At 45.3% G+C, this 15,508-nt stretch overlaps 1 protein-coding gene across 1 annotated transcript in view; it reads left to right on the forward strand.

Moving 5' to 3' along the window:
* THAP12 (THAP domain containing 12) overlaps window positions 1-14,234 on the forward strand; it is a 51,609-nt gene extending 37,375 nt beyond the window's left edge. Inside the window, exon 5 of the mRNA XM_077451431.1 lies at window positions 12,232-14,234. Coding sequence (XP_077307557.1) covers window positions 12,232-14,141 — 1,910 coding nt within the window. The 3' untranslated portion in view covers window positions 14,142-14,234. The remainder of the gene's footprint in view (window positions 1-12,231) is intronic.
* Window positions 14,235-15,508: the final 1,274 nt, after the last annotated feature.

A 15,508-nucleotide genomic window follows, 5' to 3' on the forward strand; every position in this document is an offset into this window, starting at 1 on the left:
CCAATAGAGCACCTTTGGGATGTGGTGGAATGGGAAATTGGCATCATGGATGTGCAGCCGACAAATTTGCAGCAATTTCATGATGCTACCATTACAATATGGACCAAAATCTGAGGAATGTTTCCAACACCTTGTTGAATCCAGGCCACCAAGAATTAAGGCAGTTCTGAAGGCAAAAGGGGGTCCAACCCGGGAATACAAGCAAGGTGTACCTAATAAAGTGGCTGCTGAGTGTAGGTCTGCTTTAAACCATTGTAGGGTCACAAGTAGGATGGGAAGTATCCACCATTGCAATGCTACTCCCTGTGATCAAGTCACTAACACTTTGATAGTTGTACAATTTTGCACAAAGACTGCTGACACTGCCAGCCAAAATGCTGAGCTATTGCAGGCCATGGGATCTCCTTATGGCAGTCTGTTAAGTTAATTCCAATACTTCTACCAATATTACGTAATGCGTGACCTAAACTCAAAATTCATGCATGTGAATTTTGGTTGTGGCCTTGCTTACATGGCGTGTATTAATGCAAGGGCTGTTTTTACCTGCAAGGGGATGCACAGGTGCTATTCCATGCATCCCCACGCAGGCAGAACCATTAATGTCTATTGAGGTGTAGTGGCTGCATGAGCACAGGTAAGTATAACTTGCTTGTTATTTCACAGTGGTTGTAAAGCCCAAATATGTTTTACCTTCATGCCTTCCCTTTCAGGAAGGTAAAAAATGTTGAGGCATTGATTTTGACACTCACGCCCCCCAATACTTACCTGAGGTCTCATTTGATCCAGTGCTGTGCATGTCTGCATCTCTTCTCTCTCCTCACTTTGGGGTCTGCTGGCTTTGCTGGAGCACCGGGAGCCATTGGCTCCCAGTGCTGTCAATCAAAGCCAGTCACAAGGATACAGGACCCACTGTCTGTGTCAATGGACACAGCAGTGGGGGGGGGGGGGCTTGGGAGCGAGCACGCATGAGTGCCCCTGTGGGATGCAGCTTCCTGTGAGGGCACTGGACGGAGAGGAGGACCCAAGAGAGAAGGTTCGGGGCTGCTCTATGCAATTCTATTGCACAGAGCAGGTAAGTATAGAGATGTTCGCTTTAAAAAAAACATCCTTTTGTTTGGGGGGTGTTCAGATCTCTCCATTGTAAGAAACAATTGGGGGGGGGGTTACAGGGGGTCCATAGCTCGAGTAGCCAGAGACTGCTAATCAGCTGATTGGTTGCCATGTACAACTGCTCCAGATTTTGTCTGCTACAGTTTTGATAAATAACCCCCCCCCCCCAACGTGTCTTGGCCTGCCCAGACTTGAATGTCCTGGCCATCTTTGATGAAATTGTAGTATGGCCAGCATGGCCTCTTGTAAAATATCTACATGTGGCTCCTAGTGCTTCCATGGCTGCAAAACTGTTATTTTTACTGCTTTTGTTTAAAGTGGTTGTAAACTGGAATTGAAAATAAAATAAAAGACCTGCAAGACAAAGGCATAATGAGCTAGTATGCATAGCATACTGGCTCATTATGTAATCACCTGAGATCAAAGCCCCTGCTGCGGTGCCCGTACACAGCAGCGGTCGGCGACATCGTTCCCGGAGTTACTTCTGGGTTACGTGTGCTCGGGCGCTGTGATTGGCCGGAGCCGGGATGACCTAACGCCACACTCACTGAAGTAAACAGCACGTACATGCCATTACTTCAGAGCGCATGTGCCGATGACGTCTGCACATGCAGATACAGGGGAGTAGCTACAGGTAAGCCTTATTTATAGGCTTACCTGTAGCAAAAAGTGGATTGCAAGGGTTGGGTTCACACTAGCACAAAGCGCCTCTCAGCAGGGTCCAGTGCGTCCCTGTTCACTGTTTTCAGGTCTGAATTTTTGGCTGAATTCAGATCTGAAACAGACCAGAAGGCGCACAGGACTCCTGTGCAATTTGCAACGGAGCAGCTCCATAGAGAGCCAGGCACAATCTCCTGACATGCGAATTGGATGCGAGGAAATCCTCATCCAATTCGCAATAGTATGAACCCAGCCTCAAATTCCACTTCTAGAATGTGACACCTATAGCTGTTAAATGTCGTGCTTTTATTGGGATTTGTTTTGGTCAGCCTGTAAGTTAAGCTAGATTCACACTGCTACGTTCAGATTTTGATCTGACTTTCAGTGCAACTATGTAGTGCATCTAGGAGAAGGTCTATATATTCTGTGGGGACAAAATCACTCTGGAGTCACCCCAAAGTATTACAGAAACCTTTCCCAAATCTGCACCGAGCTGAGTTGCATTGATGTGAATGGGCATCATTGACAACATTGTGATTTTTCTCCATCAGCCCATCCCCCACAGCTATTACCTTTTTGTATCTCTTGACTCTCCCTCCTTAGATTGTAAGCTCCAATTCCTACTGTATTAAGCTGTAATTGTACCGTCTGCCCTTTATGTTGTAAAGCGCTGAGCTATATAAATCCTGCATAATAATTTTCATTGTCGTGCGATTCTGTGCGACTCAAGTGTAGCTATTTGTTAGTACACCACGGATCTTCAGATTAAGTGCAAACAGTTTTTTTTTTTTATTATTGAAGAATAATTACCCCAAGAACAAAGTGCAACGTTTCGAATTGGGACCCCTTTGTCCGCTGTCAGATGGGCACCCAATCACTTTCACACACCCTGGGAACATCCCTCATTAAAGAGAGCATGTCAGAAAAAATTATCATAGTGGACCCTTTGTCCCTTGTATTATAAAAAAAAAAAAAAAAAAAAAACACACCCAAGCACTTCAAATCCCCCCCAAAAAATTTGAAAACACACAAAACTGTTGGTTGTGTTGCATATGGTCGCACATGTCAGAGTGAGGGAAATAATTTTAAGCCCATTATGCAAGGCTAAACGAGTGACCTGTGGGGGGGGGGTTTAATGTGTCTCCTATGGAAAATTTAGTGTACCGAAGTTTGTTGCCGTTTCGCAGCTGCGCCTTTTAAAGGCTAAGTTCAATTTTGCACCATGCTCCACCCATATTCAGAGTGGCACATGTAACGTGTTCCAGCTCCTGCCTCCACTCCCCCCCCCCCCCTTTTTGGTTTTCAAGTACCCCCAACACGGCCCGTTGGCGGTACTTGAGAACCACTGGATTAGAATACGGTCAGCCACTGTTGCCAACAGCTTGACATTCTCAATGAACTGCGAGGCCAGTGGTAAGCGATCTTGTAGTTCATTTATTCTTCCTGCAATTCAGCAACTGCTCGCTCGTATCGGAGGTACGTGTACTGAGATTCTACAGTATCCTGGCATTGCACCTGCGATCTGCCAACAGGTTCTCTTTACTGGACTTTTAGAAGTTTTGTCTTTCCAAAAAAAAAATCTCCCACTCGTCAAAATCACACCTTATTCATGTCATCGGTTTTCGGCAACACCTATATATTGTGAACAACTATTTTCAAGGATGAAGCGCACACGAAGGGCAAAATTAGAACCAAAATATCTGATGAGCACTTTGTGACTTCATTGAGAATTTCTATTACATCCATCAAACCAGATATTAATGTTAGTTTATCAAAAACCATGTCAAATATTGCACTAGTTTTAGGTCGCCTTCTTTTAGTTTTATAATAAAAATTACTCAAAAAATGAAGTTTTTATAACTTGGGTACGTTATCTATATTAGTGATCGTTAACTTGTGATCTGCAAGACTTTTTCTGCTTGTCGGCTATTCTTATTGTTAGTGTATTGTATGTGCTGCCCAAGTCAATTACTCTTCTTCCAATGTAGCCCAGGAAGGTCAGAAGGTTGGACACCCCTGTGATTTCATTTTTAGAGAGATCTCTAGATAGATATCTATCTCTATATTTAATCTCTAGATATAGATCTATCTCACATTTTATTTAACCACTTGGGATCCGCGCTATTGCAAAATGACGGCAATAGCGCGGACCCACATTTTCGGGACTACGTCTATTGACGTAGTCCCGGTTACGAGCGGCCTGCGCGCCCCCTGAGGGGCGCGCTCGGCGCGCTCTGTGATCGGCGAGTCCGTGAGACTCGCCTGATCACCGATCCGTGTAAGGGGTCGATCCCGACCCCTTATCACGTGATCAGCTGTCAGCCAATGACAGCTGATCATGTGATAAAACGGAGCCGGTAATCGGCTAGTATTCCTCCTCGCGCTGACAGCGCGAGGAGAAAAAAAAAAGCCGATCGCCGGCGGCCGTGTTCGGGACATCAGTCCTGAACACGGCCAGCAATTTAAAAGGACACCTGCCCCCTGCCAGTGCCCACCTGCCACCCGCAGTGCCATCCTGAAATAAAGTAAGTGCCCCCCTGTCAGTGCCACCCAGCAGTGCCCATAGTGCCCACAGTGCCACCCAGCAGTGCCCACAGTGCCACCCAGCAGTGCCCACAGTGCCACCCACAGTGCCACCCAGCAGTGCCACCCACAGTGCCACCCAAAATCTGCCTCAGGTGCTGCACCCCAGTGCCGCCCATCAGTGCCCAGCAGTGCCGCCCATCAGTGCCCAGCAGTGCCGCCCATCAGTGCCCAGCAGTGCCACCTATCAGAGCCACCTATCAGTGCCACCTATCAGTGCCCATCAGTCCCATCTATCTGTGGTACCTATCAGTGCCCATCCGTGCCACCCATCCGTGCCACTTATCCGTGCCACCCATCCGTGCCATCTTATCTGTGCCCATCTTTGCCCATCAGTGCCGCCTTATCTGTGCCCATCGGTGCCGCCTTATCTGTGCCTATTAGTGCCGCCTTAACTATGCCTATCAGTGCCCACCAGTGCAGCCTATCAGTGCCCACCAATGCAGCCCATCAGTGCCCACCAATGCAGCCCATCAGTGCCCACCAATGCAGCCTATCAGTGCCGCCTAATCAGCGCACTTCAATGAAGGAGAAAAATGACCCGTTTGCAAAATTTTATAACAAACTATTAAAACATGATTTTTTTTTTTTTTTTTTTTGCATCTTTTTTTGTTTGTTTAGCAAAAAATAAAACTCCGAGCTGTAACTAAATACCACCAAAAGAAAGCTCTATTTGTGGGAAAAAAATGATAAAAATTTCATTTGGGTACAGTGTTGTATGACCGCGCAATTGTCACTCAAAGTGCATCAGCGCTGAAAGCTGAAAATTGGTCTGGGACTGAGGGGGGTTTAAGTGCCCAGTAAGCAAGTGGTTAATTATTAATATTTTTTTATAAATGCAGAACTTCTTCTTTAAGGCTTGACATGTTGAGTATCAATTTACTCCACCCAACCTCATAATTTATATTTCTCAAGTCATCTTCCAGGACGGCACACCTGAGAGATGAGAGGCTCCTCCCTACAGGAAACACAATCAATCGACAGCTGTTTTAAGTCCCCACCCTTCCCCTTGATCCTCAGTTTTTGATTGTGTTTCTCCCTACTCAGCGAAACTGTTTGTTTTTTTCCAAATGACCCGAAGCCTGGGGCTGGTGGTCTCCCCCTGGGAGCCGGACCACAAGCCTGGGAAGCTTCTGGGTCTGGTAGGATATTCTTGTCCTTCCTGGGGGGTTCCCCTATCTTTTCCTCAGGGCGGGCAGCAGAAATTGGAAGAGCCCCCCTGAGAGCTGAAGGACCCTGGGTACAGTGGTGTACCCAGAACTTCAGGGGCCATTATCCTGTCTCCCCCTCCTTACCTGTACAGGTGGCTGTTCAGACGGGGGTGCTGGCCATCGGTTCTTTCCAGGGGGATCTTGTCCCCGACTCCTGGGTCCCCGGTAGCTCGCGTGGGCTGCCGGAGAGGGCGTGGCAACAAGCACCCGCGTCATTTTCAAACTTCGGGAAAATGGCAGCGGCGTTCTTACCCAGGAGGGAAGGCTGAGAGTCAGTAGGAGCAGGCGCCCACATCCTCCTTTCTCTAGAGCGAGGAGGCACCAGTTTACTACGGTGTATGTCTGCCTTAACCACCTCAGATATGAAGATGGGAATGAGGAATGGAAGGCATTGCCCCCCCCCCCATGTATATAGACTGACTGACTGGTACAGTGCAGGACACAGCCTAACCTAGCACCTCCCTATGGGGACAGCAGTTGGGGGGGGGGGGGAGCACTTTGGCGGCTATCCTCCTTGCGTGTGGACCATAAGGATGGAAAAGCAAGCCCGCTGGCTGTGGCAAAAAGAGGAAGACGACAACGGTGAGTACTTTACTTTCCTTTTGCCGTGGGAAATTAGCTGCAAAATCCCCAATTCCAGCCAGAGGGTTTCTGGGCATTTGAGATCTCACCTGGGGTCTGGATTCAAATAGCCCTTAAGCTTCTGCTAAAAACACCAGCTGCAGCCCCTCTTACATCAGAGAAGCTGTATGGTGGACAGGTGGTGCAGAGGAACGAGTGTGCCTAAACCACCTCAGATGAGAAAGAGGTAGGTAGGCCATTGCCCCCCCTTCCCCGTGTATATAATGACTGGTGCAGTGCAGAACTTGGGGTCGGGATACAAATAGCGCAGACGCCACTGCTAAAACCACCAGCCACAGCTCCCTCTTACAGCAGAGACACTGTGGTTATCGCAGCAGTAGGTTGCCAGCCTCTCCCTACATGCCCAGTTGTGGTACATTTAGTAGGGATGAATATAGCGTACAGAGGGGACCTGGTAGATACAAAGTTACTTACAGGCCAGGTATACCACTGAACAGGTTATTAATTGGGCAGTGGTTGGTGGATTCAGAAGCTCCCCTGGTCAGCAGGTGCACTAGGTTACCGGCCCTATTAGCCCAGCTGCTAGGAATCTGAAGTTGCTTCACAATGTTTAAAAGCTGACCTAACATTCAAGGATGGGCAGAGACCAAGCTACTGTGTGGCACAGTAGGGGTTCCCTTGTCACAGATCCTCCTTTTGGAGGTTGCCTGCTATAGTTAACTTTCATAAGCTCCAACCTCCCACTCCACCTTTACACTGTGTTTATATTATTGTGTAGGAGGTAAGAAGAAACTTTTTTTTATTGGTTTGGGCTACAATCCACTCAGTGGCAGATCTAAAGGCGATTCACCATAGATCGCTTCCTACATCCTTTTAATTGAGGATTTTCTGTGCAAACCTATGCAAGAGCTACATAATTGATTGCTTGAAGCCTGCAAATAGCTATTTACCTCCCAGGCTAAACTGGTAACCACCTCTTCTAGAGAGGTCTTAAATTGGTCTCTAGGGCTGGGCTCATTGAGACTTTAGTTGCTAATCAGCACCACCTGGATATGTGCTGGCTAGCGTTTGCTCAGTCTATGGAGGTAAGGTAGGACAACAACTACTACTAATAGTAGGGTGTCCAACCATTTTAGGATCTGTTCCTTCTCTGGTGGTGAAGGTTTAGTATCTACAGCCCAGGCTATGCCTATGAAATAAATTGCCTGTTGGTTATTTCATAAAGGGATAGACCATGACTCCTCATTGGCTGCACACCAGTAGACCTCAGTAGTGAAGGTTTGTGCTTGCTGGGATGTTTTTGTGGCACAGCAGAAATACACATTGAGATTTGTGACATCTCTGCTTAATAAGGACTATATTGCTGTACATCAGAAATGCACTGCACTGAAGCTTGTTTTCTGTCCTTTATATACTAAAGGTACTGCTTTGTTTGGCTACAGATCAGAAGAATACAACAGTGAAGGTGGTCTGTACTTTCTGGTTTTGTGTTGCACAGCAGAAATGCACATCATTGAGTCTGGTGACATCTCTGCTCATAATGGTTATATTGCTGCACATCAGACATACACAAGATTGAGGTCTGTCTGTGGGGCTTTGTGTCCTGTTTTACTGCCTTGTTGGTTACTTATCAGAAAGGCAGCAGTGAAGTCTGATGGTCCTGATTTGCGTGGCGCTGTGCTGATTCAGACAGTGCTATTAACAGCAATGGCTGCCGAGTTTAAACATGCGATTTGACATGTTGAGTCGCATGACAAATCATTTCAATATGGATGTGCTATCTCTATTCATAGTGTTTTATTGTTGCACATCAGATTTATACAGCATTAAGGTCTGTGAGGTTTTGTGTCCTGTATTACTGCCTTATCAGAAAGGCAGCAGTGAAAATTGATGGTTCGAATTTGTTGGGCTACATAGTAGAAATACAAATTGAACCCCTGCCAGGTGTAGTACATATACTGCCTTTGGTAATCCATGTAGCACCACAAAGTGGTGTTGTGCTGATTTTAGCCATGCGATTTGACATGTTGAGTCGCAAGGCCAAATCGCTTCAATATGGATGTGCTATCTCTATTCAGAATTGTTATATTGTTGCACATCAGACATATACAAGATTGAAGGTTGTCTGTCCTTTTATGTCTTGCATATACTGCCTTATTGGCTGCATATCAGAAAGGACACAGCAGTGAAGGTTGCTTGTCTTTTTCTGATTTTGTTTTTGCTGCTCAGCTGAGAGACACATTGAGGATGGTGGCCTCTCTGCTCAGTATTGGTATATTACTACACATCAGACATACACAAAGATTGAATGTTTGTGTCCTGTATGTCCTATATTTACTGCCTTATCGTTTGTATATCAGGCTAAGCAGTGTTTCCCATGGATCTACCTTTCTGCATCTTAGGGATACACAGCAGGGGTTTGTTGGCTGCAATCCTCCAGGGAGTCACAGCATTGGGGACCCCTTACTTGTTCGACCTGAAAATTGCTATTTGTTTTTTTTTTTTCCCTGCGACCTGTGTAATCTTGAGGTCTGTGGATCCACGAATCAGGGACTGCTGGTGTCGCACAGACACAAATGGTACCCATTGGAAGCCATAGTATATGACTTCTCATGCGTCTTGCAGTCCCAAGTCGCAGGTTGGGTCGCACGGGTGTGGGAACCCTAAACTTATCTGTCCCTTCTGATTGAGGTTTTGCTACACAGCAGGAATACTCATCATGATGTTATTGTTTTATTTTGCAGCAGACCAGAAAGATTGCAGCTGTAAAGGCTGTCTGTCTTTTTCCTCAGTGTCTGCTTTTATGTTGTTGCACAGCAGAAATACTCAAGATTGAAGCTTGTTGGTGCTTTCTGTTTCAGAAAAACACAATGCTGCAGGTTGCTTGTGTCCTTTCTCAGTGTTGGTTCTATCTGAACTACACTACAGAAGTGCATGACAGAAAGGATTGTCTTGTGTTCCATATTTTTCCCTGTGGCATAGCAGAAATGCACAACACGGGAGTTGGTGTTCATATTAATCTTATAACTGTGGTGGTTTGTCAGAAATACACAACATAGAAGTTTGGGTCTTTCTGTCTTTATAGCCTTGTTTTGCTGTACATAGGTAAAGCACAACAGTAAAGGGGGTTCCTGTCCTTTCCGTATTTATATATCAGTTATGACCTAGCTAGCTGCACTAAAGAAATACGCAGCATTTAGGGTTTGCTTGAGTCTTAATGTTTTTAAGTCTTGGCAGCACATCAGAAAACCAGACTATGAGGACTGTTTGTCTACGTTGAGGTTCAGATTTGGGTCTCTTCCCATATTTAATATATTGGTTTAGCTAGTCACACTCAGGCACACAACATTGTTGTCTATGCTTGTGTCCTTTCTGTCTAAATCTATTGTGCCGTGCCCACAATCTATGATCATTTTATTTGTGATATTAATAATGCATGTATCACCTTTTTGTATTTCAGCCTTCTTTTCCATGGAGGGGCCAGGAGTTCGGGCTGCAGCTGCCACATGTCAGAAAACCTTGACCACTTGCATTCAGGGATGCCAGAACCATTTCCTAGGGTTGAAGCCCTGTAGGGTTATGGGACACTGGAGGAAGGGGATAATGATTCGCCCTGTTTAGTAAGAACTTGGAGAGTTCTATTCAGAGGAGTATTAGGGCCTAAGGATGAAGTATAAAGATGTATACCCGATCGAATAGGTTTCGGCTCGGTGCATGGCCTTCATTTTGCCCTTTTAGCAAAACTAGACATAGCAATATGGGTAGTCTACTCCTGCTAGGGACTTTAATCTCCTGAAGAAGGCTCTCAGGCGTAAGTAAGGACATAGATTGGGCGTGCCTTAAACCCAGGGTTCAAGCTTCTGTTAATCTATTTCCCTTAAGTAGGCTTCCCTTTAGTCTTTTGCTGACATAAAGATAAAAAGGAAGCAGTTTTATTTCCCTCAACAGGATAGTGTTAAGACAGGCCCTCTTATTGATTAATGTAGTGTCCTTGTCTTACACAGGTCTCTTATTTATCTTTTTAGTGGTTCTAAGTAGCACCTACAGGCATAATAGGCCATGGTTGTTAGATGTGTGAGATAGGCAACATTGCTAACCTACAAGTTTAACATGTTTTCTGATTCCATTTTTAAGAGCCCATTTCACCTAGATACTGCATCTGAAGCGGAAAAGGCAGGAACATCTGTGGAGCAGACCTGCAGATCAGCCGCATGATCCAGCTAAGATGCCTTCATCAAGCATATGAGCGTATGGAGTGGAGGTAAAGCTCACTGCAGAGCCAAGGTTCGCCAAGAGGGTTTTGCAGTGGCCCCACCCTAAGGTAGGCCTGAGGTACTTGTTTATCCTCTCAGGTGTGCCGTCCTGGAAGATGACTTGAGAAAAGTACCAGTTACTTACCGGTAACTGTCTTTCTGGGAAATCTTCCAGGACGGCAGGCCTACTTCCCGCCCGTTGGAGGAGGGAAAATTCTAGAACACTAGAAGGTGAGTACCTATGAGGAATGATTTCCCTTGTGAACCTGGTTCAGGAGTTACTTCTCTACAAACTGAGGATCAAGGGGAAGGGTGGGGACTTAAAACAGCTGTCGATTGATTGTGTTTCCTGTAGGGAGGAGCCTCTCATCTCTCAGGTGTGCCGTCCTGGAAGATTTCCCAGAAAGACAGTTACCGGTAAGTAACTGGTACTTTTTACCAAAAGTTTGGGCGAGATATTGCATTTGTGTGTCCTAAAACTAACGGTTAGATTTTGCACTTGATAAACCATTGCACGTATCTTCAGATCTAAAATAATTTTTCAAATTATGCAAAATATGAAAAAATTATCTGTCAGTGAAAGGGTTGAAGGAAACATGTCGTGGTATAAATATGAAGACTGTCAATGCCGGTCTACTGAAAATGCCAAGCTTTATGCATGTGTCTGATTTTAAGAGAACCAGCCTTAAAGCGGTTCTCCACCCTAAAGCGGAAGTTCCGCTCATGTGATCCCTCCCCCCCCTCCGGTGCCACAATCGGCACCTTTCAGGGGGGAGGGGGTGCAGTTACCTGGATAATCCAGGTATCTGCACTCACTTCTGGGACAGACCACCGCAGACCCCCCCCCGTTGTGTTCTGGGAAACACACAGTTCCCAGGACACAGCGGGGACCAGAAGAGACGCGCAACGCTTCACTTCCCGATTCCCTGACAGAGGATGGCGGCGGGGGCAGCAGAGAGACGAGCGATCGCTCGTCATCTGCCGCCGACATCGCTGGACCCTGGGACTGGTAAGTGTCAATTTATTAAGTCAGCAGCTGCAATATTAGTAGCTGCTGGCTTTTAATATTTTTTTTTTAGGTGCAGAAACACCTTGTTTAGCTTTATTTACTTTGTCAAGGACTGACACTTCAGCTTGTGCTAGAGCGGTCTGAAGTCTAAAGCTTGCTCCCCTGTAAAACAGCCTGACATCACAACCAGTTTGCTCTCTTTTTGTCTGGGCGCAAGCAGTTTACATGTGAGTAGTTATCATAATTAAGGTCATCTTTGACCCCCAAGAGGCAAGCTGAAGTGTCCGGTTCAGACACTGAGATTAAAGTAGATGGCAAATCAATCCTAACTAAGCTTAAATTTGCTCCCACCCACATTCTAAGCTTTTTCTAACCACCCTGTAAAAGGAAAGATATCTGTGCTTTGCCTACCCTAAAGTCGGTCAAGTCACATGATCGGGTCCCAGTGGCAGCTTCAGTGAAAAAGAGGAATAGCTGGCAATAGTTGCGCCATAGTAAGCCTATAGGTGACGTCATTGCGCAGGCTCTGCAGCTGTCATCAACTATTTCTCCTCCCTACTGAAGCTGCTGCTGGAGAGATTTTGTGATCGAACCAAAACTACTTCAGATTAGGTAAGTATTGACTTTTTTCCTTTTACAGGGCAGTTAGAATAGGCTTACAATGGGAGTGGGAACAGATTTACGCTTAGTTATGTTTTGACTTGCCTTCTACTTTAAACATAAATAAGGGGCAAATATAACCGTTTTTTTAAATTAGACCAAACCATACACAAATTAAAAGTGAAACCTTCAAACACTGATTTTTCTTTTTTCAAATTTCTAGTGGATGCAGTTGTACCTGAACAAGAGAACCATCAAACCAACAATGACATGGACGTACAAATTGTGGAAGTAGACCAGGCTGATGGCAACATGGCATTAACGACAGAGGAAAGGGAGCATAAAGATTACATCAGATCGCTGTTTGAGACTGTGCTGCTTATGGGCAAGCAGAACGTATCTTTGGAGGGTCGAAATTGCAAAGTTCCCGAAGGGATTTATACCCCTGACAACTTCCAGGCTCTTCTTGAGTACCGAATAAATTCTGGGGATGATGTACTCAGAAGGCGATTTGAAATGCTTGCTGTAAACCAGGAATATTGTTCTCGGCTCCAACAGGAGCAGATCTTGGAAGTATGTGAGAGCTGCATAAGGGAAGAAGTTCTCCGTGAAGTATGGAGCTCACAGTTCTTCTCCATAATGTGTGAAGATGCTGTTGATTTAGCAGGAGAGGAACAAATTCCTGTTTTCATAAGACATATTGATAACACCTACAGCCTACGAGAAGAGTTTATTGGGTTCCTCCCTTGCGTTGCAGATGCAGAAGTCTTGGCTATCAACTTCCTTTTGACTCTTACGGAGAAATGGGGCTTGAATATGAAATTCTGTCGTGGAATGTCTTGCAACTCTTCACGCAAATATTCTGCTAAAATGAAAGTTGTGGCTTCACGGTTGCTGCAGAAGTACCCAGAAGCCACTTATACTCTTAGTTCTAATTGTGCCTTGAATTTGTGGCTTTCAAAATCCACACCTGTTCCTGGAGTTTCTGTAGTACTGGGCATCCTAGATGATATTTCTTTATTTTTTCAAAGCTCTGCTCAACTGCAGGAAGAGCTGAAAAATACTATTAATTCACTTTTCCAGGACAATGTAGAGAAGGGTTCTGAACTTGTAGAGCTCTTAAAATCGGACTGGACAAGTAGACATGATGCTTTTGAGATGATAGTGACTCTCCTTCATTCACTGATTGTTTGCTTGGACAAAGTGTCTTGTGATAACAGCTGTCGGTGGGATGCCAAGATCAGCAGCCATGCATTTATCCTCTCAAGTGCCATGACTGATTTTGATTTTGTGGTTACCATTGTGATTTTAAAAAATGCTCTCTCTTTCACTCGAGCTTTTGGAAAGAACTTGCAGGGCTCATCGTCGGATGTTTTCTCTGCTGCCAACAGCTTAACGGCGGTGTTGCACGCTTTGAATGAGGTGATGGACAACATTGAAGTTTACCACGAGTTCTGGTTTGAGGAGGCCACTAATCTGGCAGGTAAACTACATATCCCAGTAAAACTCCCAGGCCAATTCCGAGAATGCAACATGCAGCATGACTTGACTTCTGAAAACTTTTACAAAGATGCCCTTAGCATACCCACAGTCCAGCACATCATTCAGGGGCTGAAGGACCTTTTTTCAGAAGAACACCTTAAGGCCCTTAAATGTCTATCGTTGGTTCCCGCCGTGATGGGCCAACTGAAATTCAGCACCAGCGAGGAACACAACGCTGATAAATACAAAAGTGACCTTCCCAACCCAGACACCCTTTCTGCGGAACTTCACTGTTGGCGAGTCAAATGGAAACATCGGGGCAAAGACGTTGAACTTCCTACCAACCTCTTTGAGTCTCTTCAGCTACCTGATATCAAGTTTTTCCCGAACGTTCAAGCCGTTCTAAAAGTCTTAAGTGCTCTACCCATCTTCAAAATGGAAAACAAATGTGATACAAGCAGGAAACGTTTGAGTTTCTACATAGAGAAAACCCCAAGAGAACAGCGTTCCAGCCACCTGGCATTTCTAAATGTAAACTATGACACAAAACATGACTTGGATTTAATGGTGGACACATATTTGAAGGCGGTGGAGAGCAAAGACAAACTTGATTCCATCCCACAGCAGACAGATATTGCAGAGGAAATTTGATGTCAATTGACTTTTTTTGTTTTTGTACTTTATATTTCTTTGTTAATTGTTTTTAAAGAGAACCTTTGAGGGTAAACATGTGGGACCTGATAAGTTGTGTGTGGTTTTTTTTTTTTTTTTTTTTTTTTTATAAGGGGGTCAGCTCCAGGGAACTCTCCTGTTTCTTATAGGATGGGAGGTTATACTTGGATTTCACTGGCTGCATTTTTGGTCCAGGTAATGACACTGAGTGACGCAAAAGACAGGCTGACAGGCCCCAATGCCACACTTTTAACTTCAAGATAACAATGGCAGCTCCCATAGACCTTGTCTTTAAAGTGCTATTAAAGGCGCATTTTTATTTTATTTTTTACACAACAAACGTGTTAGACTTGCCTGCTCTGTGTGATGGTTTTGTACAGAGCAACCCCAATCATCCTCTTCTGGGGTTCTCCTGCCAGTACTTCTGGTCCCTTCTGCTTGCTATGGGGGGCACACGAGCAGGCTCGTTCCAGAGCCAATGCTCTGTGTGTCCATTCACACACGAAGGGTGGCTTGGCCCAAACCCCGCTCTCTCCATTGGCTCACTGGGTGTGATTGACAGCCATTGGCTCCTGCTGCTGTCTCAGCCAAGGGGGAGGGAGAGATCTGGGAGAGCTGCTGCTCTCCTGCACATCGCTGGATCGAGATAAGTATCGGGGGGGAAGGGGGCTGCTGCATACAGGGTTTTTTACTATCATGCATAGAATGCATGAAGGTAAAAAAAGAATATTGAGCCTTTACAACCACTTTAAACGGATGCTGTCATTTAATTTTGTAGGGCAAAGTGAACGTGCATCCTGATGGCACCTCCCAGTAAGGGTATACTTACCAATCCATTCTCCCTCACCTCCGCTAATGGAGCAACACTCTTATGTGAAGGAACAATGTCATCCATTGAGGTAAGAAAACTACTCGGGAAGCTCGCCCAAGGTGGACTTCTGCAGCAAGAGGTGGAAAGAGCATGTGGATTGGTAGGGCATACCTTGCTTGCTGTGTGTGGGACATTTTTTTTTTTTTTTTTTTTTTCTAGAAGGTGCTGCCACTGCCCTCAATAGTGTGTCTTTTAATGCAAGGTTGGCCAAAAAAAAAAAGTTTATTTCTTAACAGATACCAGGCACCCCGCTGTACCTACTGATATTACTAGTGTTTTAAAGGGAAATGGTCATCCAGTGAATCCCATTTTCTGGGCACAGTACTGCTTTCAGCTTTAAACGGGTTGCTGTTCCTGGAGGTTCCCCCGGATCCAGTACTGCTTCTTGTAGTCAAAGTCACAACCTTCGTGGAAGTTTTGAGTGACCGTTTTTAACCATCTGGACAGTTTCTGTTTGTCCTTCCTAATTCCCTGG

This window comes from Lithobates pipiens, unplaced genomic scaffold (assembly GCF_037356315.1).
Source record: "Lithobates pipiens isolate NorthernLeopardFrog02 unplaced genomic scaffold, aLitPip1_a1.2 Scaffold_23, whole genome shotgun sequence".
NCBI lineage: Eukaryota > Metazoa > Chordata > Amphibia > Anura > Ranidae > Lithobates > Lithobates pipiens.